At 54.0% G+C, this 25960-nt stretch overlaps 3 protein-coding genes across 6 annotated transcripts in view; 2 read left to right on the forward strand and 1 right to left on the reverse strand.

The window, feature by feature from the left end:
* The window catches only part of LOC116445372 (mas-related G-protein coupled receptor member H-like), a 57244-nt gene that overhangs the window by 7398 nt on the left and 23886 nt on the right, over window positions 1-25960 (forward strand). The gene's annotated exons all lie outside the window — the stretch shown is intronic.
* On the forward strand, window positions 846-3826 carry LOC116445401 (mas-related G-protein coupled receptor member H-like). The gene is given in 3 exon segments (XM_032111999.1): window positions 846-983; window positions 1766-1838; window positions 1841-3826. Coding segments are annotated over 3 exon segments (1074 nt in total). The 5' UTR covers window positions 846-938; the 3' UTR covers window positions 2797-3826.
* Window positions 16132-25960, reverse strand: part of LOC116445393 — a 34249-nt gene continuing 24420 nt past the window's right edge. Inside the window, exons 12-15 of one of the 4 annotated variants that reach the window (XR_004240750.1) lie at window positions 23236-23414; window positions 22907-23058; window positions 21373-21487; window positions 16132-17415 (exon numbers count right to left, since the gene is read on the reverse strand). The gene's annotated coding sequence lies outside the window, so the exon portion shown is untranslated. Of the gene's footprint in view, window positions 17416-19340; window positions 19500-21356; window positions 21488-22906; window positions 23059-23119; window positions 23415-25960 lie in introns of those variants that run through there. The other 3 variants (XR_004240749.1, XR_004240751.1, XR_004240752.1) reach the window with 3 other exon arrangements.

Below are 25960 nucleotides of genomic sequence, written 5' to 3' on the forward strand. Positions count from 1 at the left end.
GGAGCGGGGCTGTCGGGGGGAAGGCGGCCCCGGGGGGGTCTGGGCGTGTGCGAGGGGTCAGGAGGGGTCAGGAAGGGTCTGGATGCTGCCGATCCCAAATGTCCGCACTGGAGAGCAGCAGAGCCCGACGGGCAGCGCTTCAAGGTGGGGAGAGGCTGCCGGGCGGGAAACCTGCGGGATGGGATGGCATGGGATGGGATGGGATGGGATGGGATGGGATGGGATGGGATGGGATGGGATGGGATAGGGATGGGATGGGATGGGATGGGATGGGGTGAGGATGGAGGGCGAGGTGGGGTTGGGGATGGAGTGCAGGAATGAGAATGGGATGGGGATAGGATGGGAAGCCGCTCAGCTGTGCTTCCTTGGGGGAGGTTTTGGCAATGATCTCAGAGCTCTTCCCAGAATGGGAGGTGCTTCTGAGAAGCACCCAGCTGCCTCACCAGCACTGCCAGCACTGCCAACATTCCAGTGCCACCAGCACCACCAGCACCCCCCTGCTGCTGGAGGGACCATGACCCCTCAAGGAAGTGAAATGAGGAACGGTAGAAGCCTGTCGGGAGAGGGAAGGCAGTCGGAGAACGGGACATGCTGCAGGGAAGGAGTGTTTCTAACTAGGAGGAAAGAAGGAGCCATTTGCAAAACTGTTCACGCGGAGCTTCTGACAAAAGCCACTTCCTCTGTAGCAAAAAACCCCCAAGACAAATAACTCCGAGGAACTGGAGCTCTGACGTAGCCAAAGTCACAATTTCCGACTCTCCCGTGACTCCACCCAGCCTGGGGGAGCAACACGAGGACAGGGCACGGAGAGGAGCTGGTGGGACAGCAGTGGCACCTCCTGGTGATCTGGGCACTTTCTCCTTCGTGTTCCTGAGCTGGGAGGAGCCGCTTTAGGATGTGGATCCCAAAGGAGCAAGGGGTGCCAGGAAGCGCCGCTGATGGGGACAGAGCCCCTGTGCCTGCTGCTGCCCCACACTGAACAGGTCAGTGGAATGTTCTCCTTCCTCCCTGCCCCACCTTCCTCTCCTCCTGCAGCTGCTCTGTGCCTGCCACCCTCTCCCGCTGACTGCAGTGCCCTCCCCAGCTCCTCCCTGCTCTGCCCTGCTCTTCAATTCTGCATCTTGATACCAAAATGGACCAGAATAAACTTTCTAACACAATGGGAAGCAGGAGGAAGCAGGAATTCTTTACCTGTGCAGGACACACAGGGGGATCTCTCCTTGTTCTGTGTGTGTGGGGAGACTTTACAGCAGGGGTTTTATCCACTAGAAACACACATTGTCATTCAAATCGGTTTCTTATCTAATACACAAAAATCACTTTCCTAGAACTAATTTCCATGCATTCACCTCCTCCTGGAAGTCTTTTGATGGTCCTGCAGATTCATTAAGAGGGGTCTCAGCTGGTCATATTCACTGAATGCTTCAGTATTAAAGGTGACCTTGCCTTGAACTATTTTTCTGGATGTGCACTGTTGCTTCTTGTGACAGAACTGCCCCAGAACCACTGCAGCCTGCGAGATCTGTTTTCCCACTGGCTCCAGCCACGTTTCTTGCCCTGTGTGCACACATTTAAATCCCTTTCTCTTTTTGACTAGTAGGTCTTTCAGCAACATTGGGGAACTGAAAATGTTTATTCTCTATGTTATTTATCAATCCCCTGCTGCACATCCCAACCCTCCCACCTCCCTCTCCCACCCCACCATTCCCACCACCCTCCTCCCCTGCACATCTCACTTCTCTCCACCGAATCCTTCCCACTGCAGGGAGCTGCTGAGGAGCCGCTTGGTCCATCCCTGGATTCCCCAAGCACTGACTGCCCATCCACTCTGACCACAGCCGGGGCCACATCCCACCGCCTGCCCAGCATCCATCCATGGCGGTGAGCTCCGTGTCCCCACCTCCCACCTCACCCACCAAAGGAGCCAATTTGTGTGAGACAGATGTCACCGACGTGGCCATACACAGTGTGACACTGCCCATCTGCCTCTGTGGGCTGGCTGGGAATGCGGCTGTCCTCTGGCTCCTCAAACTAAACGCCAACAATTTTGGCATCTTTCACCTGGCTGCTGTTGACTTCATTTTCCTCCTCTTCGCGCTGCCCTCCTCCCTGCTCTTCCTGCTGGAGAACGTGTCCTGCTCTCCTATTATGGCCCAGGTGTACGTGAGCTTCCTTTTCCAGCTCTCCATGGTCTCCTACTACTGGGGGCTGTTCCGGCTGACACGCATCACCGTCATATGGGATGTGAACAAGCTCTGCCGGCTCAGCTGCCGCTGCAACTTTCCCCAGCGCCTGCTGTGGGCACTTGACAGTGTCCAATTCTGGGCCTTCTTCGCTCTCTTCACTGTCATTCCCACAGTGACATACCTGTGCCCATCACAAGAGCAGGAGCACTGCCGGGTGGTTCTCATCTCCATGTTTGCCGTCATCCTGCTCATCTTTGCTGCACCCGTGGTCATCACCCGCACAATCGACATCGTTAAAGCCAAGTGTGGCTCCCGGCAGCAGCAACCCAAGAGGCGCGACATCGTTATCTTCATCATTGTGCTCTTCACTCTCTTCCTCAGCCTCTGGAATTTCCTGCAGCAGCTCGGTTACATCGCTGTGTCCTCCCAGGTTGTTTTTCTGCTCGCCTGCATCCACAGCACCATCAAACCCGTCATCTACTTCCTGGCAGGGAGGTGCTGGAGCTCCTGCTCCGTGGGGTCCCTCCGGCTCTCGCTCCAGAGGGTCTTTGAGGAGCAGAAAGACAAAATTGCCGGCAGCAAGGATACCAACAGGAACACGGGGGTCTGAGCCTGTTGATCCCTTCCCCTGTGCTGCTGAAGGACCCCAGGACAGTGGCTGAGGGTTTCCTTGCGTCACCTCATCAATAAATATCCATAGGATCACCCTCCCTGGGGTGGTTTATTCCTGCAGCAGAAGGGAGCAGGGGCAGTGCCACAGGCAATGTGGGAGGGATGCTCTGCAGGGAGCACACTGGAGCATGGATTTCCTCCTCCCTCCCGGCTCCACGTGGCTCCAAGCAGTGCAGCCGGGCTCAGTCCTGTTCCCTGGCTCTATTCCTCATGGAATGACCCTCACTGCCTGGGCCCCCATGTTATAAAGGTATAGTCATGTTGGCTTTTTGCATGTTACTTAATGTTGGATAAACTTTGCCTAGGTTCTATGATGTAATGCATGGTATAGAATGTCTATTGTTTATGTAGTCAGTTTGGAGAAGGTGGGCAGAGAAAGAGAATCTTCACATTCCTGGAGTATTTTATCAGAGAAGAAGAACACCCGAAACCAGAGAGAAGAATTGATGGAGGGAGCAGAGACAGAATGGAGCCAAGGAGGAAGATAAGGCTGATAGGATGATACTTAGAAACTCCAAAGAATTCATGAATTATGCATGCTGGTGATGAACATGCAATAAGCGATGCACTTTTGAAGACGATCTTTTGGATGCAGAGGTGTGCCTTTGGCTCTGCCAAAGCACCTGGCCATAATACCCTTTTTGCGGTTGTCTCCTAATTGCCCTTTTATTAAATTTTTCTTAAGATTTTACAAAGTGAACCTTGTTTATCTCACCAGGGAATAAACTCCTTCTCCTTTGGCTCAGCAGATGAGTTTCATGGTGTTTTGAGGGATCTCTTTCCTGGAGAGGGTGGGACAGGTTAAGCCCTGGGGACACAGCCAGCACGGGGCAGCGGTGATTCCCCAAATCTCTGCGGGGCTGGTGCCTCTGGATGGCAGGAGAGGGCTCGGGATGGCACGGAGCATCCTTCCCCTTCTGGCCGGCAGAGCCGGCCCTGCATTCCCGGTGATGGCAAGAGACACCAGGTAGGGCTGCAGAGCTGGGCAGGGACAGCAACATTCCCTTCCTCTTGGAGTGGCAATTTGTCACATCCCTTAATTCCAGATTTAAAGCATTCTGAGTAAAGAGCAGGCTCAGAGGTGAACTCCACTGAACTCTTGTGCCTGTGACCAAAACCCACTGGAAATATGGAAATTGATGTCACCAGGAGCTTGGACCATTGGATTGCACAGAAATTAGGGGGTTGTGCTGCTGTCCTGCACAACGGGGCCGTCCTCTGGTTGCCCAGCATCCATGTCCAAGGAAGCCCTTCAGCACCTCCATCCTGAACCTGGCCCCCCTCAGGAGGAGCTGAACAGCGACTCTGCACAGCAGCTTCAGCCACAATCCAGGCTGTGCTGATCTTTGCCATTTTGGTACTACCCCTACATGAAATGGGCATTTATTGCTTTTGTCTCATTCCCACGTGGGAACTCTGACCCCAGAATGTGGTGAATGAATAATATCTGGGCTTTGCTGCAGAGCCTGTCCCTGGTGAACAGTGTCCAAAAGGGCTCCTTTCCTTCTTTTTTCCCACTCTAAAACCCCTGCCTTGTTTGAGGAGGGCAGGTACCTGTCTCATAGCAGAGCCCTTCCTAAGTATTTTAGGGGATTCACAGGAGAGAACCCATTTATTGCCATGGCATCTATTTAAGTAGAGACAAACACTCCCTAGTCCCTCATTTTAAGGGGTTCAGTTGAAGGAAGCTCCCCCTTTTTCAGCATTTTAAGAATTTAAATCTGTACTTCAGGACACTTCTAGCTGGGTACTGGCACCCAATCTCTCACAAGGGAGTGAGCCCAGCACACACAAAACCCTCCTGCTGCCAGAGAGCCCGTTATTTTTTTTTAGTTTTATTTACAGTGAATACAGCCCTAATTAGAGGCCCCAACAGGAGTTACACCATGTAAATTATTACTATTCTTCTCCACTCTACATAGTCCTGTATGGAGTACTACTCAATAGTTACTAATGACCAATTACAGAACTTAACAAGGAATCATGCAACTCATGTGTCTACGCAGCCAAAACAAGAAGCTTTTTTACCCTTTCAATGGATGCAGCTGTAGTAAAACAGAAGGCATCTACGGAGCCCTTTGCTCACCTGGAATTTAAGGCCGAGCAGCCAAACAGCTGCAGCTCCTCTCAGAGCTTCGATCCCTTATGGTAAAATTGCCTCCTCCCTTTTCCCGGGCGTGGTGGGAGTGAGAGGGGCCCGGCCAGGGGTCTATTAACCCCAGCCCTGGGGCCCAGGAGCTCCTTGTGTTGGTGGGCTGGGGTGGGGGAAGAGTTCTTCTGTTCTTTTAATGAAGGAGCTCTTTCAGGTTGTGTCGGCTGTTTTTTAGGAGGTGCTTTTGGCATCTAAAGCAGCAGAGGCTTTGGAGACCCCATGAAGAAGATGGCATTGAGTGCAGGGAGTATTTAAGCTCATGGTTCTGGGCTGAGTGTTCAGGGGTGGTAAGGTGCTTCTGTAATTTCCTGTTCGGTTTATTTTTTTGTTAGGAGCATTGCAACTTCTTGAAATTCCAGATTGTGTCAAGTATGCCACTTCATATTTTTCAGCAGCTTCATTGTTCTGCAAAAGGACCCTGCCCTGTGTTAGAGGTGACGTCTGAGCTGGAGGCTTCTGATAGGTAAGTTGAGGATTGCAACTGTGAGAGGGAGCATGAGCAGGGTATCAAGTTAGGAAGTGCCAGGAGAGGTTTTGAAAGTAGTGTGGTAGGAAATGGTGTCTATTCAGGGGCCTTGTCAAGCTTTCCTGCAAGCACAGCAGATGCATTTGTGTGTTTTAAGGCACACAGATGCACCCACTGAGCTCACAGAAACACCACGTAACTCTTGCTAACCCAGGTGTCCATTATAATGATGGCCACAACCTTTGTCTTGGGATGAAGAGGGATGCTCAAGGACACAGGTGCACTTAGGACAGATGGTCAGTAGCTGACTTGTTGGGGTTTGGCTCCTAAACTCAGGCATTGATTTTGGCTTTCTTTATTGTAGCTGATGAAGAGGCTAACCCAGCCATCAGGGGGCCTTCCGAGACAGCTGAGGTGGACTCGTTTTGTGTCCAGTGTGGATTCATGTCACCAGTCATCCAAAAGCTAAGTTGGGGGCTGGGATCCAGAGGTGGGAGGATAGCAGGCTGGAAATTCCCAGGAGAGATTTAAAAATTAGCATAGGGGAAAGGGATGCCCTCTAAGGGGCCTCTTAAGCCAGCTGAAAGGAGTGGCTCTACTTGTGATCAGACCATAGGGTGTGCAGGACAGAGCAGTTCCAGCCTGTGTTGTGTTGTTCAGCGTGTCTTCTGTGTCTTTGTTCTCCCTTGGATCGGATCTCGGAGGCCTTTTCCCCTCAGGGGGCTTACTGCAAGTGTCAGCCATCATCTCCAGGTGCTCAAACATTCACTCTTCTTGGCACGATGCCGATCTCGTTTGTTCTTTTACGGTGGGCTTGGCTGTGTCTTGGCATCCCAAGTCAGAAGTACCGAGTCAGATGTCTTTTGAGGCCTTGTTCCCAGCTGTGCTGCCATCCATCCTTTCCAGCTGTGAGCTGTGATGTCCTGGGGCTTGTAAGATTGTCAGGATATGGGAGCATTCTGAATGTGGCACTGTCTCACAGCCATCTTGATCATTGTGAGTGACAGCTCTTAGAACAGGTCACTGTTCCAGTCTTTTCTTCTGCTCCTTAGAGCCGCCTCTGTCCATGGTTGCCATACCATTGGTCATCTCTTTTGGCATCGTGTCCATCCTTGCTGTTGTTCTTCTTGCTGAGAGCTTTTTTAATCATCCTTGTGTCACACTGTAGCATCATGTGTTGTTTGTGTTTGTGTTTGGAACTGCTCTGTCCTGTGGAGTAGAGTGGGGGGTAGGTGGAGTGGGGTATGGGCACCAGGGGACCCATGGGCAGGATGAGTACCAGCAACGGAGATGAGCATTGATTCCAGCACAGAACTGGGTGCTACTGGAGTTGCTGTATTAGTGATGGAACTGTAAGCATTTTTTTGTGTGTTTTACAGGTGGTCTGCAGCCTTCAAACTGCTGGTCCAATGTGACAGAGACCCTTGTGGAAAGAGGTCACGGTGGAACGGTTTCGGATGGAAACTGCCCCGGCGATGTGACACTTTTGGACCCTGTGTGGGCACGTGCCTTTCTGTTTTGTTTTGCCCCTTCTCCCCCTGGGAAGGTTGGTCATTGCTTGGCTTTTCAGGGGTGGTATAAAGGGTGGCTGTGTTACAGGGTTGTTCTCTGTCCTTATTTCTAGGAAGTGAAGCCAGATAGCAGCAGTCAAGGTCGAGTGAGCAAGGTGAGCAGTGACTGGTGGACAGAACCAGTTGTTATTGCTTGGGTGCCAAATTCTGGTGCAGCTCTAAGCATCCATTTGTGTGTTCCAGGTGTTCCACTTGTATTTTGCCTACCAGGGCTGAGCCCCCTTGCTGACCAGCTGACAGAGCTGGTTTGCCACCCTCGAGCTGCTCTTGTGAGCCCTCTGGAAGTATTACAGGAATCTGTGATGAAGCTGTTACCTTTTCCATTTGGAGGTGCTGTCTGGGTAGCCTTCAGCAATGGTGGAGGATTTGCAGCAAGTCGGGGAGGAGGAGCGAGGTCCCACTCAGGTTTCAGCAATGCCACGGAACCTTGTCTCCTCTTAACTCAGGTGTGCCCTGCGACGACGGCGTCGGCCTCTGAATGTGGCCGGAGCAGGCGGGCCGAGGACCCGGGCATTCTTAGGAGATGGTGAGTAGTGGAATTGTTGGGTTTTGGCTGATGTGCTGTTCAGCTCATGCACTGATGTTTGCTTTTCTTTCCTGTAGCCAGCTAAGGGAGAACAGCCCACTGAGGGCAGGAGCTTCCCAGGTGGCGAGGCGGCCGTCTTTTGCACCCGACGTGGATTCACATCCCCAGACATCCGAGAGATAAGTCGAGGGCTACACCCCACAGAGGGGATGAAAGCAGGGTGCTGGGTCGGGACTCATCAGGAGGGGTTTTTGAATAAGCTTTGGAGTCGGGGATGTCTGAGAAAGAGCCCCTTAGGCCATGTAAAGGGGAAGTCTCACTTTTGATCACAACGCTGAGGTGCACAGGGCAGAGCAGTCCCAGCGCGTGTCGTGTCACTTGTGTATCGTGTGTTCTGTGTCTTTTGGGCATCTTGTGTTGCAGGTCTTTTGCCTTACCCCTTTGAGGGGATTATCCAAAATGCCAGGCATCATCCTTAGCATCTCCAACTCCGCATTCCTCGGCCCGGTGCCGATACCATCGAACCTTTGACTCGTGAGCTTGGCCGCCCATCAGAATCGCATCTCTCTTTAGAAGTGTTGAGTCGGACGTCTTTTATGGTCTTGTTCTGAGCTGTATCAGCAGCTGTGCTCCACAGTGATCCATTATAGTAGATTAGGACTTGTAAGGATGTGGAGATACATAGAGGATGCTGATGGTGCAGTTGTCAGGCATCCATCTTTGTGGTTTTTCAAGGGTGCTCCTGGAATGAGTCCTTCTGTTGGCATCTTCTTCTGCCAGGGTTCTTCGAGCTTCATTGGCTCATTGTTGGTCCTGCCTAGGTCATCTCCTTCTGCCTTCTCTTGGTCCCTGTGGTCATTCTTCTTGCTGAGAGTTTTCTCTCCTTGTTGCATCCCCTCATTTGTCATCTCCTGCATGACAGGCCTCTGTGTGTGCTTGGCCTGGAGCTGCTCTGCCCTGCTGCATAGTCTGGGGTGTGGGTGTAATGGGACTAAGACTGTACTGTTCATTTCTCGATGGATGGTATTCCTAGGTTGATGCAGGATGGCTGGAACTGTTAAGTTACCATGTAGCACCTTGATTTCTGTAATAACTTTCTTTCAGAGGCAGATGGATTAAATCCCTGGCAGAGTGCCCCATACCAGGTGAGGGGGTTCCCATGGGAAGGTCAGTCGCTGTTTGTCTTTGCAGGGGCAGTGTAAATGATGACTGTTACAGCATTGTTTCATGTCTTTTTTTTTTTTTTTTTTTTTTGGGAGTAATGCTGGATATTGGCAGTCAAGGTTGATGGAGCGAGGTGAGCAGTGAGCGGTGGACAGAATGAGTTGTTACAGCCTCGGTGTTTCAATTTTTGGTGCAGCTCTAAGCATCCATTGTTGTTTGTGTGTTTTAGGTGGTCCATCTGCAGGATGTCCTGGCCCTGGATGCTGGAGGGTGCAAGCCTAAGGTATAGGTGTGGTGTACTTCAGTCGGAGCAGGAAGGCTGTAGTTTCACAGTCTCTCAGCATGTTTCCTGTGTTTTTGCTTTGCTTCTCTGCAGGTGCTGCTGCCGCCCTGGGCGTGCCAAGGGCCAGAGGCGAGCAGGTGAGTTGGCATTTAGGTGGGGTGGCTGATAGGCCAGCGGTCTATGGCAGCGTGCTGAGCGTGTCCCTTTTCATTGTGCAGGTTTGTCCTGGCCACCTCCAGAGTCAGATCAAGATTTGAGGTGAGCCGGGGCAGTGGTGTGGAGTAGCCTGGGGTTGCTCTTCTTGAGGGCAACAGTGACATTTTCTGTTTTGTTGTCTTAGGTACCGTGAGCAGGTGTGGAGCTGAAGCTTGGAGAGAGCAGGTAAGCGCTGAGCCTGGGCAGTTTCGAGGGAGGGGGCCTTGCGGAAGGGGTCTCTTTTGGCGTGTGTTGTCAGAGGCTGAATTTTCTCGTTGTTCTCCATCTTTCACAGCTGCCAAAGCAGACCGTGGGGAACGTGTTGACATTTGTGGTGCTGATGCATTTTTTCTGTCAAGGATGGATTTTGTCCACTTGTCTTCAGAGAGCTAAGTGTTGGGAGCTGTGGTTGGGAGAAGGGAAAAACCTTTGGAGTTCCAGGAGGCAATTGGAAGTTAGCTTAGAGGAGAGGGCTGCTGTGGGAGGGCCCCTTGGAAGCAAAGGGAGAGGGTTTCTCCTCAGCATCACCCGAGCCTTTGCTGGGCAGGGCAGTTCCAACCCATCTCTGTGTTGTCATGAGCTTCGTGTCATCGGCCTTTGAGTCTCGCCATCATCGTGGATCTTTTTGCCCGAGGAGCTCGCCTTCAGGTCTGGCACGATCGCCACGGTCTCCATTTTACCTCCTCGCTGGCGTAGCCGCCCGCGGGCATCTTGGCCACTTGCTGGTTGGTCACGTTTTGCAACATCACTTCAGCCTTTGGTGGCAGAGTCCTTCCCTAGGGATCCCTTTGTATCTCCTGGCAGTCATTGCCTCCTTCTCTAGGCCTGCCGAGCTTCTCAAGCATCCTCTTAGCAGCTTTGGCACTGGCTTCTTGGAAGGAGTTACGTTTCACTGTCGCGTGCTGCTGCCATAGAGCCTTCTTTCCTTCGGCATCGCCAGCCTCTGGCTCATCTTGCTCTAGGAATCTTGGGCCCATTGCTGGGCAGGTTCAGCTCGTGCCTGTGTTATGTCATTTCTGTCCATGTTCTGTAGTTTGTGTCCATCCTCTCCTGTGTCACAGGGCTTTGTTATGTCTCGGTGCTTTCTCGGCCTCGCTCTGGGCCGTAGCGGCAGCGGGGGTCTCTGCTCGCGTCCTTTCCCGGATCGGGCTCGTTCTGGCATCTTTACAGTTTTGCTTTTGGAGACCAGAAGAAGTACACAAGATGTTCTCATCCATCTTCCTTCTCACTTTTGGTAGTATCTTCTTTTCATGGGCCATGGACTTCTCTATGAAGTGTGTTAGACCCTCCTCACTGTGGTAGTTCCATAGGTTCCATTGCCTCAAAGCATGTCAGGCTCAAGAATTTATCTTCTGAGAGTTATCTCAAGTCCTCGTGTCATCTTTGCTTCTATTTGGTGTGCTTACACTTGGAGCTGCCCTGCCCTGGCACGTAGAGTCGTGGCTGGGTTGAACAGTTGTAGAACTCTGTGGTTCATCTCTTGTCTATGGGGTTTTGTGTAGAAAACTTATGGGCCTGGTGGATGGGGATAACTCCGAGCTGGAACTCCTTGTAGACTGCCTCATGTTGTCTTGCAGGTCCCCAAGGCTGATTCTGATCCCTGCAGTCACCGATGCTACCGCTTTTCCCAGAATCTGCCCTTCCACGTCAGGGAGCAGCAGTTGGAAGATGTGTTGATGTGTCTTTGTCAGTGGAGTGTTGTGAGTAAGGGCTGCAGTCAGTGTGTGAGCTGAAGAAGGGGTGTCTGTCTGTGAGAGTGTGTGTCTGTCTGTGTGTGCGTGTGTCAGTCTGTGAGAGTGTGTGTGATTTTTGCCTTTCAAGTTTTTCAACTAATTTTTAACTTTATAATAAGAAAACACCCAGCTGTGAGCTTTTTTTTTTTTCCCCCCCCATCTGGGTTTTGTTTTTCCTTGGTCCCGTCCTGTCTGCAAGGCGATGTTCATCGCTGAGGTTTGGGTGCAGCCAAACAAAGAGCCTCCCTCACAGGGTGGAGAGTACACAGTGGAGGTTAGGAATACAGGGAAAAGGTGCACCAGCCCTTACACCACCCCTAACAGCACCATTTTCCCCCCACCAGCAGCACAATGCAGCAACCCTGGAACCCTCACTGCAGCACAGCTCAGTAACCCTGGTGCTGGGATAACCCTGGAACCCTCAGAGGAGGACAAGGCCCACACCAAAAAGGTGGGGATGACATCTGCAGGCTGGAGAGTGACAGGTACGGGTTGGGGGCTGGGGCGTGTAGAGCAGGAGTGAGGGGTTCCAGGTAGCAATAGCAGTGAGGGGTATAAAGTAGAGGGGGTTAAAAGTTAGGGGATAAAGGGACAAAAGTCAGGGCAAAGGTTGGGGGGGTCAGGGAGTCAAAGGTCAAAGTCCAGGGGTCAAAGGTCAAGGTGGTCAAGGTCAAAGCAGAGATGTCACATGTAGAAGGTTGGGGTCAAAGGTCATGGGATCAGGTGTCATGGGTCAAAACGCAATGGTCAAAGGTCAGGGGTCAGGGATCAAAGGTCGGGTAGTCAAGGAATGGGTCAAGGGGTCAAAGGTCAAGGGGGTAAAAGATCAAGGCTCAGGGTCAGGATTAGAGGTTCCAGCATGATTTTCCATGGTGGTTCCCAGGGTGGGGACACGGGGTGTGGGGTCAGTGGCGCCGGGGGCGGGCAGGAGCCCCGTGGGCAGTGGCCGGCAGCGGCGGGGACGCCTCCGTACGGTCGCGCCCCTCCACTGCCAGCAGAAGCCCCCCTGCGCCGTGCGGTGCCCCGCCGCACTCCTTGCCCTCCCCGCCGCTGCCTTCCCGCACTCCCACCGCACCCCCTGCTCCCCTCCAGCCCAGGGAAATGCAGGAAAACACAAAATCATCGAGGTGGAACAGACACCGGAGCTGCCCGAGCCATCCCCCCGCCTGAAGGCGGCAGCTGCCCAGAGCCAGGGGCACCCAGCAGGATGCAGCTCCTCTTTCCCAGGAGCTGGAGGCAGGGTTTCCCAGGCAGGGGGAGCAGGGAGAATTTCAGCTCCCAGCAGCTCTCTGTGAGTGCTGGATGGACTCTGGGCTGAGCCACGTGGGAGGTGTGGGTGGTGTTCATGTTCCCAGGAGCTGCTCAAATCCACCTTAAACTCCTGGAATGGTCTGTGCTGGCAAGAACCTTACAGACCATCCTGTTCAGCCCCTTGCCATGGTCAGGGACACCTTCCTGGGGTGTCTATGCCAGAGTGGTGGAATGGGCAGGACTTTCTCCCTGAGCCCAGTCCCAGGCAAGATTGGGGTTCCCATGGGAAGAAACCTGTGAGCTGCATTTCCGGAGCTGGGAGCCTCCATGCCTGGGAGTGTTTCCAGTACTGCTCTTTGGCTTTTTCCATAACTGGGCATGATGTTTCTCCCCAGAGCAAGGTGGTTTTCCCTGGATTGTTGGGGTTACACACTGGCTGTTTGACAGCCCTGTTGTCTCTTTCTCCTGAATGGAGGAGCGAGGAATGGGGGATGCTCCCGACTCACAGGGATGTGGGAACAGCCGAGTTCCAGTGAGGAATGTGACGCCCAGCTTGTGGTATGTGCCCTGAAATGGTCTTTCCTGTTGTTTTGTCCTTAGAGCCTGCTGGAGTGCTGGCCTGGATTTGGGAGGAGCCAAGTGGCCTGGAGCAGTGAGGTTTTTCCTGACAGAAATCCATGGAAGGGATGTTTTCCCTGGCTGTCCCAAGGGGAAGGAACAGCTCTGGAGTTTTTGCAGCCACAGGCTGGGGATGCATCCCCTGAAAACCAGTTCAGGATTGTTCATCTGACTCTGCCCCTGACCTGTGGCTTCCAGGGAGCCTTCTGGTCTCTTCTGGATATTCTCAGGAGAGGATATTCCAGCACCTGCTTTTTAAACCAGGAATTCCAAGCCCAGTAAGTCGGTCACATTCTATGGGAGCTGCCCCAATGGTGGGATGGCAGAGGGCACACCCCACGCTGCTGTTTGGGACATTCCTGACTGGAACGGGAGCCAGCTGGGCATTTTGGAGCGCTGAGGCCACCAGGACAGCCTTGAGTGGCATTCCCAGGCAATGCTGAGGCATCCCATGGCTGTGGCACGTGCCAACACATGCCTGATGTGGAGCAGAGAGAGGAAGGGAGAAATTCTGAGTTAATGAGAGGAATGGAATTGGGCTTTCCAGAATGGAATTGGTGCAGGTGCTGATGGTATCATGGAATCATGGGGTGGCTTGGAAGGGACACAAAGACCCTCTGGGCTCTGTTATCCCATCCCATGGCAAAGAACACATCCAAAACTGCCTCCTCACCCTCATGGAATGGCAGTGGGTGTTGGGAGCTCTGGCAGGAGCACCTGGAGACCAGGTAAGAATAGCAATGGGATTGTTTTGGCTGCTGCTGGATGGGGTTTTCTCTTTTCAAGATGTTCCTCTGATTGATGTTTTCACAGTAGTTTTCTAGGCTTCATTTGAGGATAATTCCAAGAATTTGGAAGTAGTTGGAAAAGAGTGAGGAAATTCCATTTCTAGTAATTCTGAACTTCTCTTGCAATGCCGTTCTGGGGGAAAGCTGGTTAAAGGATAAAGATGCAGAGGAACAAGTGTTGTAAACCCCCCTGCCTCCCTGACAGAGCAAACCTTTCTGCAATCCCAGTAAATCTCTTGGAGAAACTGTGGGATCATAAAGTTTCCCAGGAAAGGAAAAGTAAGTACAGAGATGAGGAAAGAGGCTTCCAATTAATAATGATTTGATGGATGTAGGAATGATTCTTGTATGTTTGATGCACCCTTTTTTATTCCTGGGATAATTTTAAATGATTTCTTTAAAAAATCATTTCGATTTGGGAATTCAAATTAGAGAGGAAACGATACAAAATAAATACAGGGAGAGATCACAGAATCATCCTGGAATGGCAGAATAGTTTGGGTGGGAAGGGACCTTAAGGATCACCTCATTCCATCCACAGGGTGCTCCAAGCTGCGGCCAGCCTGGCCTTGAACACTTCCAGGGATGGGGCAGCCACGATTTCCCTGGGTTTACGGGCACAAGAGGGAATTTCCAGCAGGAACTGAGGGGTTTCCTTTGCTCTGCCTGGCCCTAGCAGGGCTTTGGGAGGCAGAGGGTGTGGGAACAGGAGCTTTGTCCACTGCCTTGGGGGAGTCTCTGATGTCCCAAAAGCCAGCAGAGCAAGCGGTTGTGGTTTAACATCCCATTCAAAGGAGATGCCAGGCCAGGAACGGGAATGGACTGCAGAGCAGGGATGGTGCCCAGCAGAGGGGTGACTGTCCAGGGGGTCCCAGCAGTCCATCCCTGCTGCCCAGGGTTGGGATGAGCAGGCTGGTGAGTGTCCCTGTGCTTGCTCTGCAGGATGAGGAAGCCAGGCCTGCTGAGGAGGAAGATGAGGAGGTGTGGGAGGATGGAGACAGCGGCCACCAAAGGCTGGGGAAGGCACAGATCCAGGTAGGAGACGTTGCCTTGCGAGGAGAGGGACTTGTCTGTCCCGTTGGAATTTGGGGCGTGAGGCCAGTGGAACAAAGGCTTTGATTCCATTTTCTTACTCGGGTTTTCACGTGCCTTAAGAGAGCTTTGTGAAAATGTCATTATCCCTGATTGAGTCTCTGAAAAACAGGGATTGAAGCTTTCAGAAGGGGCCCAACCCTGCCTGCAGGTATCCAAGTGCAGCCCCCACTCCCTGTTTTTGTGTACAGCTGGGATGAGCCCTCAGCTGCTGTTACTTGCCAGCTCACAAGTTGTGTAGCTCAGAGTCTCAGCCATGAAGGGCTAGGCTGTGTTTAAAACAGCCCAAGGTACCAGAGAGCTGGAGTAATTTCCTAGCAGGTAACTTGACTTGGAAGCTGCATTCTAAAATTTGTCCACGTTTATTTTATGTCCCACATGGAGACACCTAAAGAAGCAGAGGTGGGGTGTTCCTAAGAAAAGAACATCCAAATTCTTTGGTGGTAGAGGGCTTAAAATTAAAGTCTGAGTGGAGGTGCCTTTAGGACCCTTCCGTTCCAGTATCTGAATGGAATTTAAATGAAGTATCCAAATCCTGACAAGCTTGTATGAACTCCAAAGCCTCTGCAAGTGTTTTACAGCCAGGGAGGGAGATAAGAGTCTGGAGTCTCTCCCCAAAACCTGGCTGCTGGTTTGTTTGGCCAGGCCTAGGAATAATTGTGTATTCCCTGGGCTGTCCTTCTGGGGAGAGGTTTACTTATGTGCCCTGGGTTTGTTCAGTGCATCTTCAAAGTGATGGAAACTGATTTCCTTGAAATGCCAGGGCTGCCAAATGTTTTCCCCAGGCAGAGCTCGGAGCCAGCCCAGTGGGAAGGGGTTTAATGCCCATTTTCCCGCTCCCTCGGGGCAGCAGCCCTGGAGCACTCGCACCCAACCGTGCCCGAGGTGCCGAGTACTGGCAGGAGGCAAAGCCAGGGACTGGGCAGGAGGAGCTTGCAGTGCTCCTGGAAGCGCAGACCTGGAGCCGTGGGTTAGAACTGCCAGGAGCTGCTGCCTCACTCCAACCTCGTTTAAAGCTCAGCATCCCTCCTGCTCCCTTGGAATGATTGTTGCTTCTGTTGTTGCTCTTTCCCGATACATTGTGATTATTATTGTAAATTCCCACTCCATTTCTTCCATAGCCCTTTGCTTCCCAGACGTGGTGCTTTAGGCAGGCCCCTCCAGCCTGGGAAGGGGCTTTTGGCTCCAGACTCATTCCCAGTCCCCATGAGCAGCTGGAGCTGTGCTGTCCCCAGCAGGTGCCTTTCCTTCCTTCCCTGCTGCACTTTGGCTTTTCGAGGGCTCTCTGGGGGTGTGAGGGAGAAGTTCTTTGTCATTCCAGGGCAGCATAAGCCCTGATCCCACTCAAAGCAGGAGGAATTATTTCATCCTTGTTTTTGGATGCACCTTTGGTGTTTTCTCTCTTTTGCTGACACTGTGTGGTGAAGCAGCAGCTCCCTGGAATAATTTTGATTTGTGAAACAATGAATTCCCTGCTGGAATCCCAGTCCCAGCCCCCCAGATCCATGTGCAGTTTAAGGCCTTACACCCTGACCAGGACAAGTTCCTGTCCTTAGGCATGGAAAACGGGAAAACTCAGACTGGATTGGAGCCAGCATCCAGAATGGGGAGAGTGAGGCAGCGTGCTTGGCCCAGGCTGGGGCTGGTACAGGGGGTGTTCCCCGTAGGATGACACCCGTGTGGAGCAGATCCTTCTCTTCCTTTGTCCAAAGTCCCATGGCAAAGGAGTGAAGAACCCACAAGTGGGGAAGGAAAATGGTTCTGTTAAAATTAGGCAAAGAATGCACTAAGAAAAAATGGACATCCTTTTTAGGTATGAAAGAAAGTAGGGAAAAAACGTTGAAAAAGAGCTCTTTTATTTGGTGCTACCTCTCATTTGTTATGGATAAAACCCTCTAGTGAGCAATCAGAACAGGAGTGGGAAAGCCAGCAGCCTTTGACTTCCACAGTGGACTTAATTTCCATGCTTAATTTCAACAATTTCTTCTCTCTCTCAGGACAGGAAAACCCACTTAACTTGTCCCATCTTTGCCAAAAGCTTTGGTGTTTGAGCAGCCAAACCCAATGGGCTCTGGCCCCACCAGCCTGTACTGGAGGGCCCCTGGTCCTGCCTGTGGTGTGGGATGAATCCCCAATTGTCCCCAGAGGGGGCTGCCCTGGTCCCTGCAGTGCCCAGCACCTGAGACACAGAGAGAGCCCTGTCCAAAGGGGCCTTTGGCACCTTGTCAGGAATGTGGCAGCAGCCCCAGGAGCAGGCTGGAGGGGAGAACTGGGGCTGTGTTTGAGACTGACCAGCTCAGCTCAGTGTTTACCTGTGGGGGAGTTTGGCCCCCCAGGCTGAGTTGAAGCAGGATCAGGGTGACAGATGCTGCATTTTGGGCACCCTGAGAGTTTCTCTCCCCCTTGGAGCTTTCCTGCGGGGATGGGGCAGGGCAGGGAGCAGAATTAACCCTGCACCTCCCGTGGGCACTGCTGGCCTTTGTCTCTCTGTTGTGCCATCAGCCTGTGGGAATTTGCTGCTGCCGCTGCCACCCCACCTGGGGGTGCGTGCTCCTGGCAGCCCTTCCCAGCCCCACACCCGAGCTCCAGCGCTGCCTCCAGGCTGGGTTGGGAGAGTTTGCTGGGAATGTGCCTCATCCCTGGGAGTATCCTTTCCTTCCAGAGTGGATGGACAGAGCTGCTGGGCTTGTCAGCTTCAGAGTTTGATTGCAAAAGTCACTGCAGGGAAGAATGACAAGGAGGTTTGTCAGAGTGCTGCTCTCAGACCCCACCTGCCAGTCTGGGCTTTGGCTTGGAGGTTGTTGTGTATTGGCCCTGCAGGGAATCAATGTCCCCTTCCCACCTCAGCCCAGCAGATGCCAAGGGCTCTTCCTGAAATACTTACTCTTTGCTTCCCTTTGGGCTAACTTAATCTGCACCCTTCCATGAGCAATTGCTTGGCTTCTCCTGGAGAAAACCCCACAGCAGAGGCAGTGTGCAAAGGAGCCCAGAGCTGTGCTTGGAGCAGAGAGTGCTGAGAGCTGCGTGTGCCTCTGCTGCCCCAGCCTGGCAATATCCCCATGGCACAGACTGGGCAAATGGGATTAGAGGGAGCACAATCCCTTCCTGGAAGAGGTTTTCTCCTGTGCAGATCAGGCACAGGGCAGGAAGGGAACTTTGGGAATCAGCTGCTTTCCCCCAGAAAGCATCACTCACATCAGCATGGATGACATGACCTGTGCCCCACCACTCATGATGCACCCAACCAGAATCAAGAGCAAAGGTTGGTTTGGGTGTGAGCATTTGAAATAACTTTGAAAGAGAAAAAAATCACATTTTGCTTCTTCTTTCTTTCTTTCAGATGCTGGGATTGCCTCTGTGGACAGGTGTAGCAGGTTGGGTTTGCAACTGGGCAGAAACACCAATTTAGTGTAGTGGTTTGGCCCAAAATACTCATTACTGTTTATCTTCTGTGAGATAAGAATTAGGAGAAATGCAGAGCAGGCACCAAACTTGAAAGAATATAAAGAAGTTTATTAACAGACCTAAAAGAGGAAAAAAAATTACACCACACTTTCAGAACTCTCCTCCTCCCCCCACCTTCCTCCCTTCTCCCACTGACAATGTAAAAAGACAACCCTTGAGATGTTCAGTCTGTTACCACTTCCATAATAACCTTGTTCAGTCCATTTAGAAAGAGAAGTCTCTTCTTACTCGTGCTATGAAAACATTATCACAACGAGACAGCCGCCCACTTCCAAATATTGTTCAGTGCATTTAGGAAGAGGAGTCTCTCTGCTCGCGATGTGAGTCCCTTCCCCCGACTTTCAGCTTTTCCCGCAACTGCTTTCGAGGGTCCACTCTTGAAGTTTTTGGGGTACAATTTTAAGGTTGAGCCGTTCAGAAACAAAAGTTCTCTTCACCCATCTCTGGGAGCATTTCATCTCTAAGAGCAGAGGCTCTTCTTCCCTGGGAGCAAAGGGTCTTCCTCATCTTCATCTTTAGGACTATCTCTGGGAGCATCTCTAGGAACTGAGGTTTTCTCCTTTCCCATTTGGAGCCAAAGTCCTCATCTGGTCCATCTCTCCCTGTCCAAACTTCTCATGAAATTACAGCTGCATCAGCATCTGCCTATCTCAGCACAGGTGCTTTTGCTCATGAGTTGAACGCTCCACCCCCCAGATCTTCATGAAATTACAACGGGATACTCTGATATATCATAGCTTCACAACAGAATTTCAGCTTTAAGCATCTCCTCTTTCTCTTCCCTCAGGTTTTCAGCTCTTCACAGCAATAAAAGGGTTCATCTCACCTCGGACTAGCAGCTGGAATGTGTCTTACCGCTGTTGGTCACCTGCCCTCTGCCGGACAGCAGCTGAAATCTTGGCTGCAGTAGAGAGGGCGGGGGGGGGGAAGCCGAGCCTCTCCGGCTGCCCACAGCCCTGCTGGGGGGTTCCGAGGATGGTTCCATCGGATCCAGGATGGCCGTGGCCTGGCCCGAGCAGGGCCTGGCCGGGCCCGCTGGCCCCCGCATTGGCCCTGCAGCCACCTGTCCCAGCACCGGAAACGAGAGAGAGCTTGGGGGGAAGTTTGTCTATTCTTAAGTGTGGATCACAGAGGCAGTCACAACTTTAAGTGGCTCAAAGAATTGTCCATATTCAAACTGGCTGCTGATAGGTTCTATCAGTTCCCAGAGGAAGCTGTAAGGAGAACATCACTGCCAAGACTCAGCTTGCTAACCTAGGACAACATGTGCTGAGCTCTCCCTACAGGGGACTGTCAGGCCTTAACAGCTGTGAGGTTGTGTTCCTCTCAGTGGGGAACTGGAAATAATTATTAATTAATTAATTAAGTGCAGAAATGTTTTCTGAACCTTTCTCCTTTCCTGGTAGATCTTCTCTCTCTGCCTCTGAACTTACAGCTGTTCCCTGGTGTCATTGGCCCTGCCTGAATTCCTTGCAGCTCCTAACTGGGAAAACCTGGGATAACTTCAAGGGGACAGAGGAGACATTTTCAGCTGAAAACCTGGGGTGACTGAGAGGGGACACAAGAATTGTTTGTGTAGGAAAATGGGAGGGGATGTCGAGGGGAGTGAGGTGGCATTTTTGAGGGAAAAGCTGAGGTGATGTTTAGGAGAGAGAACGCACATTTTTGGGGCAGAAAAGAGTTAATACTGTACAGGAAGGAAAATTTGGGGGGTAAAACTTGATGTAACCTGTAGGGGACAGAATGAGTATTTTGGAGCAAAAATGAGGTACTCAGTAGTAGACAAATAAGGAACATTTTGGAGGCAAAACTTGACAAAATCTCAAGAGTAGAGAATGAACACTTTGAGGGAAAAAGGAGGTGATGAGTACTGAGCATGTGGGGAAAATTTGGGGGCTAAATCTGAGCTAATCTCTAGGGGAGAGCATGAACACACTGAGGTAACATGAGGGAATCAGTTGTGGGCAGGTAGGGAAACTTGTGTAAAAATAACATTAAATAAGCTGTAGAAAGAACATTTTGAGGTAAAAATGAGGTACTCAGTAGTAGACAGATGGAAAACTTTGGGGGTAAATCTTGATAGAAGCTACATGGTAGAAAGTAAATAAATATTGAAGGAAGAATGTGGGAATCAGTAGTGGACAAGTAGAGGAATTTTGGGGAGTAAAACTTGAAATAATCTAAATGTTGAGAATGAGTATTTTGAGGTAAAAATGAGATAATAAGTTATGGACAGTTAAGGAAAATTTTGGGGGTTAAACTTGAGGTAATCTCTAGGGAGAGTGTGACCACTGACATAAACTGAGGCAGTCACTGGGGCAAGGCAAGGAAATTTAGGGTGTAAAACTTGGGAATATCTGTAGGGCAGAGAATGAACATATTGAGGAAGCAATGAGGTGACCAGTAGTCAACATTAGGTAGAATTTAGGGGGCAAACCCTGAGGTAATTACGTAGGAACAGTAAGGGTTTTTGAGAAAAAATCTGACCTAATTTGTAGGGGGCAGAATGAACATTTTGGGGATAAGACAGACATAACCTGTGTGGTTTTGGTTTTAAAATCTAGTCAGTGTACAGGGGACAAAATAGACATTTTGGTAATAAAATCCGAGTTCATCTGTAGAAGAAAGAACTCCTATTTTGAGGTAAAAATGAGGCAATCAGAATTGGGCAGGTAGGGAAAATCGAGGGGGAAAATGTGAGGTCATCTCTAGGAGAGAGCAGGAGCATCCTGAGGTAAACTGAGGGAATTGCTGTGGACAGGTGGGTAAATCTGGGGGGTAAAACTTGAGGGAATCTCCATGGTAGAAAATGAGTATTTGGAGGTAAAAATGAAGTACTCAGTGGTGTAGAGGTACAGAAAATTTTGGGGGTAGAATCTGAGGTGATCTGTAGCAGAGGGAATGCACTTGATGGGGTAAACTGAGGTAATCACTTATGGACAGGTAGGGAAGTTCGGAGGGGTAAAAACTGAAAGCATCTGTAGGGCAAAGAATGAAAAGATGGAGGTGGAAATGAGGAAAGAGGTAGTAGTGGACAGGTGGGGAAAGTTCTGGGGGCAAATCTTGTGGTAATCTCCAGAGCAGAGAAAGAATGCTTCCTTGTAAAAAATGAGGAACTCAGAAGGAGGCAGATGGGGACATTTTGGGGGTAAAGTCTCAGGTAATCTCAAGGAGAGGGAAGGACTATTTGGAGGTCAACTCAGCACTCACTGTGTCCTCCTTCCTTGGCAGCAGCTGGCAGGGAAGGGAGAAGAGGCCTCAGGCTGGAGAGGGGCAGGAGAAAGGCACTGTGGGCAAAGGCACCTCCCTGGCATCCCCAGGGCACCTGTGGGGAACACAGTGGACACTTGGGGAGCAAAGGGAGGTGATGGCATTGTCCCTTTGGGGGATGCTGGCATTTAGATCATTCCATCCGTTTGCCCGCTGACATCTCCCAGCCCAGGGGCTTTGGCTGCCAGGGCAGCACAGAGATTGTTCCCTGGGTGGTGCACAGATTTGGGGTTTGGCTTTGCTAGTTCAGATGAATTCTACCCCAAGCCCTGAATTCCCTGCTGAATTGCCACTGGAATAGCCTCCCAGTGCCTCCTGGAGCATGGATATTCCCATGCAGAGCTGCCTATTTAACACCAGCTGTGTCAGGAACCAGCAGAGCTTCCAGGGAAGCTCAGCAGGGTCAGGGCAAGGACAGCTTCATGTTCCACAGAATTTGCTGTTTGTAACCCTCATCCCCCAGCCCCCCCATGTCCCTGGGGACACCTGACAGAGTTCCCTGGAATTCAGCTGCCTGCACCCCCTGAGCTCGGGCTCCAGGTGATGTTTTAAAGCAGGAGAAGGCGCTGGCCGGACGCGCTCCCAGCCCCTGCTGAGGCAGCCCCTGTGCCCACAGGAGGACTTGTCTCCCTGCAGGAGCTGATTTCATTCCAGAGCCTCAGGAGTGGCCTCTGCAAGTTCTTTTCCCTCAGGAAAGGGATGCACATCCCTGCCTTCAGGGCACCTGCAGTGGGAGCCACCTGGGAAAGCTTTCCATCAGTTGTGCAGTTCCAGCTGGCTCCCCAAAAACTCCCAACTCAATCCAAAGAGATTTCTCTGACTCTGGCCTTTCATTTGAAGGCATCTCTGAGGGCATTGCTTGGCATTTCATTGCTGTGGGGGAAGCTTGCCTTGGCTTTAACGCTGCTGAGGGATGATGGCCTCAGGCTGGAAGGGAAGGCATTTTGGGTGGCTGGGACATAGCTGGCAGGAGTGTGGGAGGTCAGCACTGGGAATTGCTGTCTGAGCCCCTCTGCAAACAGCCCGTGCTGACATTCCCCAGTGCCAGCTGTTCCTTGGGGCATTTTTGGGGTGTCAGTGGGGTCTGTCGGGGCTGAAGCATCTGCGGGTGCCTGTTCAGAGCAGCCCCTGGCCGAGGGGCCGCGGGCAGCCCTTTATCCATGTCCATCCCAGCGCTGCCCGGGCAGCCCAGTGCCCGTTCCCGGGATGTGTGTTTGGCACGCTGCGTGCCACGGGCAGGACACTGCAGGCACAGCTCCTCTCTGCAAATCCAAAGCACAAGAGCTGCTGCTTCCCTTCCTGGGCCTCCCGGCCTTCTCCCTCCTCCTGTTCCCTGCCAGCTGGGACACACAGAAGGAGCACCAAGGACCACTCCTGGCAGTGAGTGGGAATCACTGAGAGCTCTGTGCAGCTCTGGGCCGAAAAGCTGCCCCAGCCTCAGCAGCCACTGGGATTTTGGGCTGTGAACACTCACCTGTGGGAAACGCCCCTCTGCAGGCAGGAGCAGCCCTGACACTCTCCAGAAGAACTTTCGCCAAGGACCAAGTGAACCCTCAGGACTTGCCTTGCTCATTTCTCCCTGGAAAGGGACATGGAATGAGCACCTTTACAGCTGTTGGATAAATCCTAGAAAGGACAGGAAATCAGGGTTACAGGAAGAGTTTAGTGCTGTCACACAACTGATCACCTGTGTTGTTCCATGATCAGGTGCTGGCCATGGCCTCTACCCTGTGGCCATTGCAGGGGCTGGTGTGTAAAGCAGCATTAGCATAAAAGAAGGAGCTGTATTTACATAGGAATTACCTTGCTGGCACTTGGCATTCCCACCCCAGGCAGGACATTGCCAGGAGCTGAGATTGGCTTGGCTGGAGCAGGGTGCTGAGAATGCCCAGGTGTGGGTTCAATCCCCAGATGAGCCATTCACATAAGGGTTCGACTTGGTGGTCATTGTGTATCCCTTCCCACTCCGGATCTCCTGTGCTCTGGAAATAAAGAATAAACAGTTTCCACTGGACTTTTAAACCCAGAGGTTTTTGCATTGGAGCGTGCAAACCCCAGAGAAAGTGGGGGAGAGGAAGGATAGTATTAGGTCTCACCCGGCAGGTATCGGATGAGCGGCTCAAGCAGCAGCGAGCCCCGGCGAGGCCCCGGTCCCGCAGCGGGCGCAGTCAGAGCAGGAGCGGCAGCAGCGGCCTCGGCGCCAGCGCCCGGCCCGGAGCGGCTCGTCCCGCTGCAGCCGCGCTCGTCGGGCGGGAGGCCCCCGGGGGAGCGGCCCCGGGGCAGGGGGAGGCGGGCGCTGCTGTGCGCAGGGGGGTGCGGCGGCCCCGGCAGCGCCGGGGCTGGGGGAGCTCCGCGTCCCCGCGGGGGCTGCGGGCGGGGCCGGGCCGGGAGCGCCGGCGCTCCGGTTGCGCCAGGGGGCGCCCCACAGGGCGGGCGGCGCTGAGGGAGCGGCGGCCTCGGGGGGTGCCGGGGCCGGCACGGGCGGTCCCCGCGGCCCGCCCGCTTCCAGGCGCGATCCAGCGGCTGCTGCGGGGAAGCGCCGCCCTCCCGGCGGGCCCGGCACCAGCACGGCCCCGGCTCCCCGCGGCCGCAGCGGGAGCGTAGCCGGAGCTCCGGCGGGACCCCGGCCCCGCGCTGGCCGCAGCCGGAGCGGCAGCGCCGGGCTCGGCCCCAGCGCCAATCCCGGAGCGGCTCTTGCCAGCCGCGGCGATCCCGATCCCTAATGCCATCCCCAATCCCACCTCAGTTCTCCGGCCCCGGCAGCCGCACCCCGCCCGCCGAGGAACAAGCGGCTCGGCCCGGGACCCCCAGCAGACACCGACAGGACCCAGCCCCGAATCCCCGGGCCCGGGTCCCGTTCCCACCTCAGCGCCTCGGGCTCGGCGCAGCGCCGGGAGCAGCCCCCGGTGCCGGGCTCCGCACAGCGCCCCGAACGACGGTCCCGCCGCAGCCCGGGATGAGCAGGATGAGCGTTCACCGCACAAAGCGGAGCGGCCGCGGATCCGCCGGCATTTACGGGCGCGGGCGGGGCGGGGCGGGGCCGGCACAGGTGTGGAGGGCGGGGTCCGCACAGGTGCGCGGGGCCCCAGCGCGGCTGCGCGGGGCGGGGCCGAGGGGATTTAAGCCTCGGGAATCGGCCCCGCCGCCATTTGCTCCCTCGGCGCTCGGTGGGAGAGGCTGTGGCCGGGCCGGGCTCTATATCTCTCTGTATTTCTTTTCCTTTATATTTGTCTTTACTTCTCTTCTCCTAACCCTCTCCGTTCTTCCCCCTCTGCCTCCCCTCCCCCACCCCCTACACCCCCCCCCCTACCCCCCCCCCTCTCCCCCCTAGCCCTCCCCTCCCTCCCCCCCGGCCCGGTCCCCCCCATCCCCCCTCCCTGTCCCCCTACACACCCCAGCCCTGCCCTACCCCTCCACCCTCTCTCCCCTTCTCCGCCGTTCCTTCCCCCCCATCCCGGGTCCCCCCTGCCCCCTCACTCTGCTCCCCTTTCCCTCCCAATTCCCCCACCTGCCCTCAATCCTCCCCCTCCCTCCCCCACCTTTCCTTTCCCCTCTACCTCCCCCTGTTCCTGTTCCCTCTTTCCCCTTCTGTACTTTGACCCCCCCCACCTGTGCTCCGTCCTCGTCCTCCCCCCCGTCCTTTCCTGTCCCCCCACCCCACCTCTCCCTGCACACCCCGAACCCCCCACCTGCGCTCCTTCTTTGACCCCCTCTGCTCCCTTCTTCCCGTCCTCTGTCCCGTCTTTCCCCCGCAGCCGCGGGGCTCGGGGCGCCGGAGAATAAAGCCCAGAGGGCCGGAGCCCGGCGCCCCTGCCCTCGCTGGAGCCCCACACGGGCCGGGCCCGCTCGGCGGGTCCCCCGTGCAGTACAAAAACAGCGCCGGGGCTCCGGCTTTCCACACATCACACTGGGGATCCCCTCCTCAGGAGGGGGTCCCGGGGAGGGGGGTGGGTTTCGGGGAGGGAGATGGGTTGGGGTAGGGTGGGCCCCCTCCTCAGGAGGGGGTCCCGGGGGGGTGGTGGGTTGGGGTGGGCCCCCTCCTCCGGAGGGGGTTCCGGGGGGGTGGGTGGGGTGGGCCCCCTCCGGAGGAGGGGGTCCCGGGAGGGGGTCAGGGTGGGCCCCCTCCGGAGGAGGGGGTCCGGGGGAGGGGGTGGGGCGGAGGGGGGACTTTCCCCCCCTCCAGTCCCGGACCCCCTCCTCCGGACGGGGCTCGCCCGGGGCCCCGGGGGGAGGGTGGGGGGGGCCAGACGGGAGGGGCTGTTGGTTTGGCCTGTGATTTCTATGTCTGTTCATGGTGCAGAGTGACGTGACCCCCTCTGCTTCCCCCCCCCCCCCCCCCCCCCCCTCCCTCCCTCCGGGGCCCCGGTCCGGAGGAGGGGGTCCCGGGGAGGGGGCCGGGGCGAGCCCCGTCCGGAGGAGGGGGTCCGGGAGAGGGGGCGGGGACTGGAGGGGGGGAAAGTCCCCCCTCCGCCCCACCCCCTCCCCCGGACCCCCTCCTCCGGAGGGGGCCCACCCTGACCCCCTCCCG

Source organism: Corvus moneduloides, chromosome 6, assembly GCF_009650955.1.
Source record: "Corvus moneduloides isolate bCorMon1 chromosome 6, bCorMon1.pri, whole genome shotgun sequence".
NCBI lineage: Eukaryota > Metazoa > Chordata > Aves > Passeriformes > Corvidae > Corvus > Corvus moneduloides.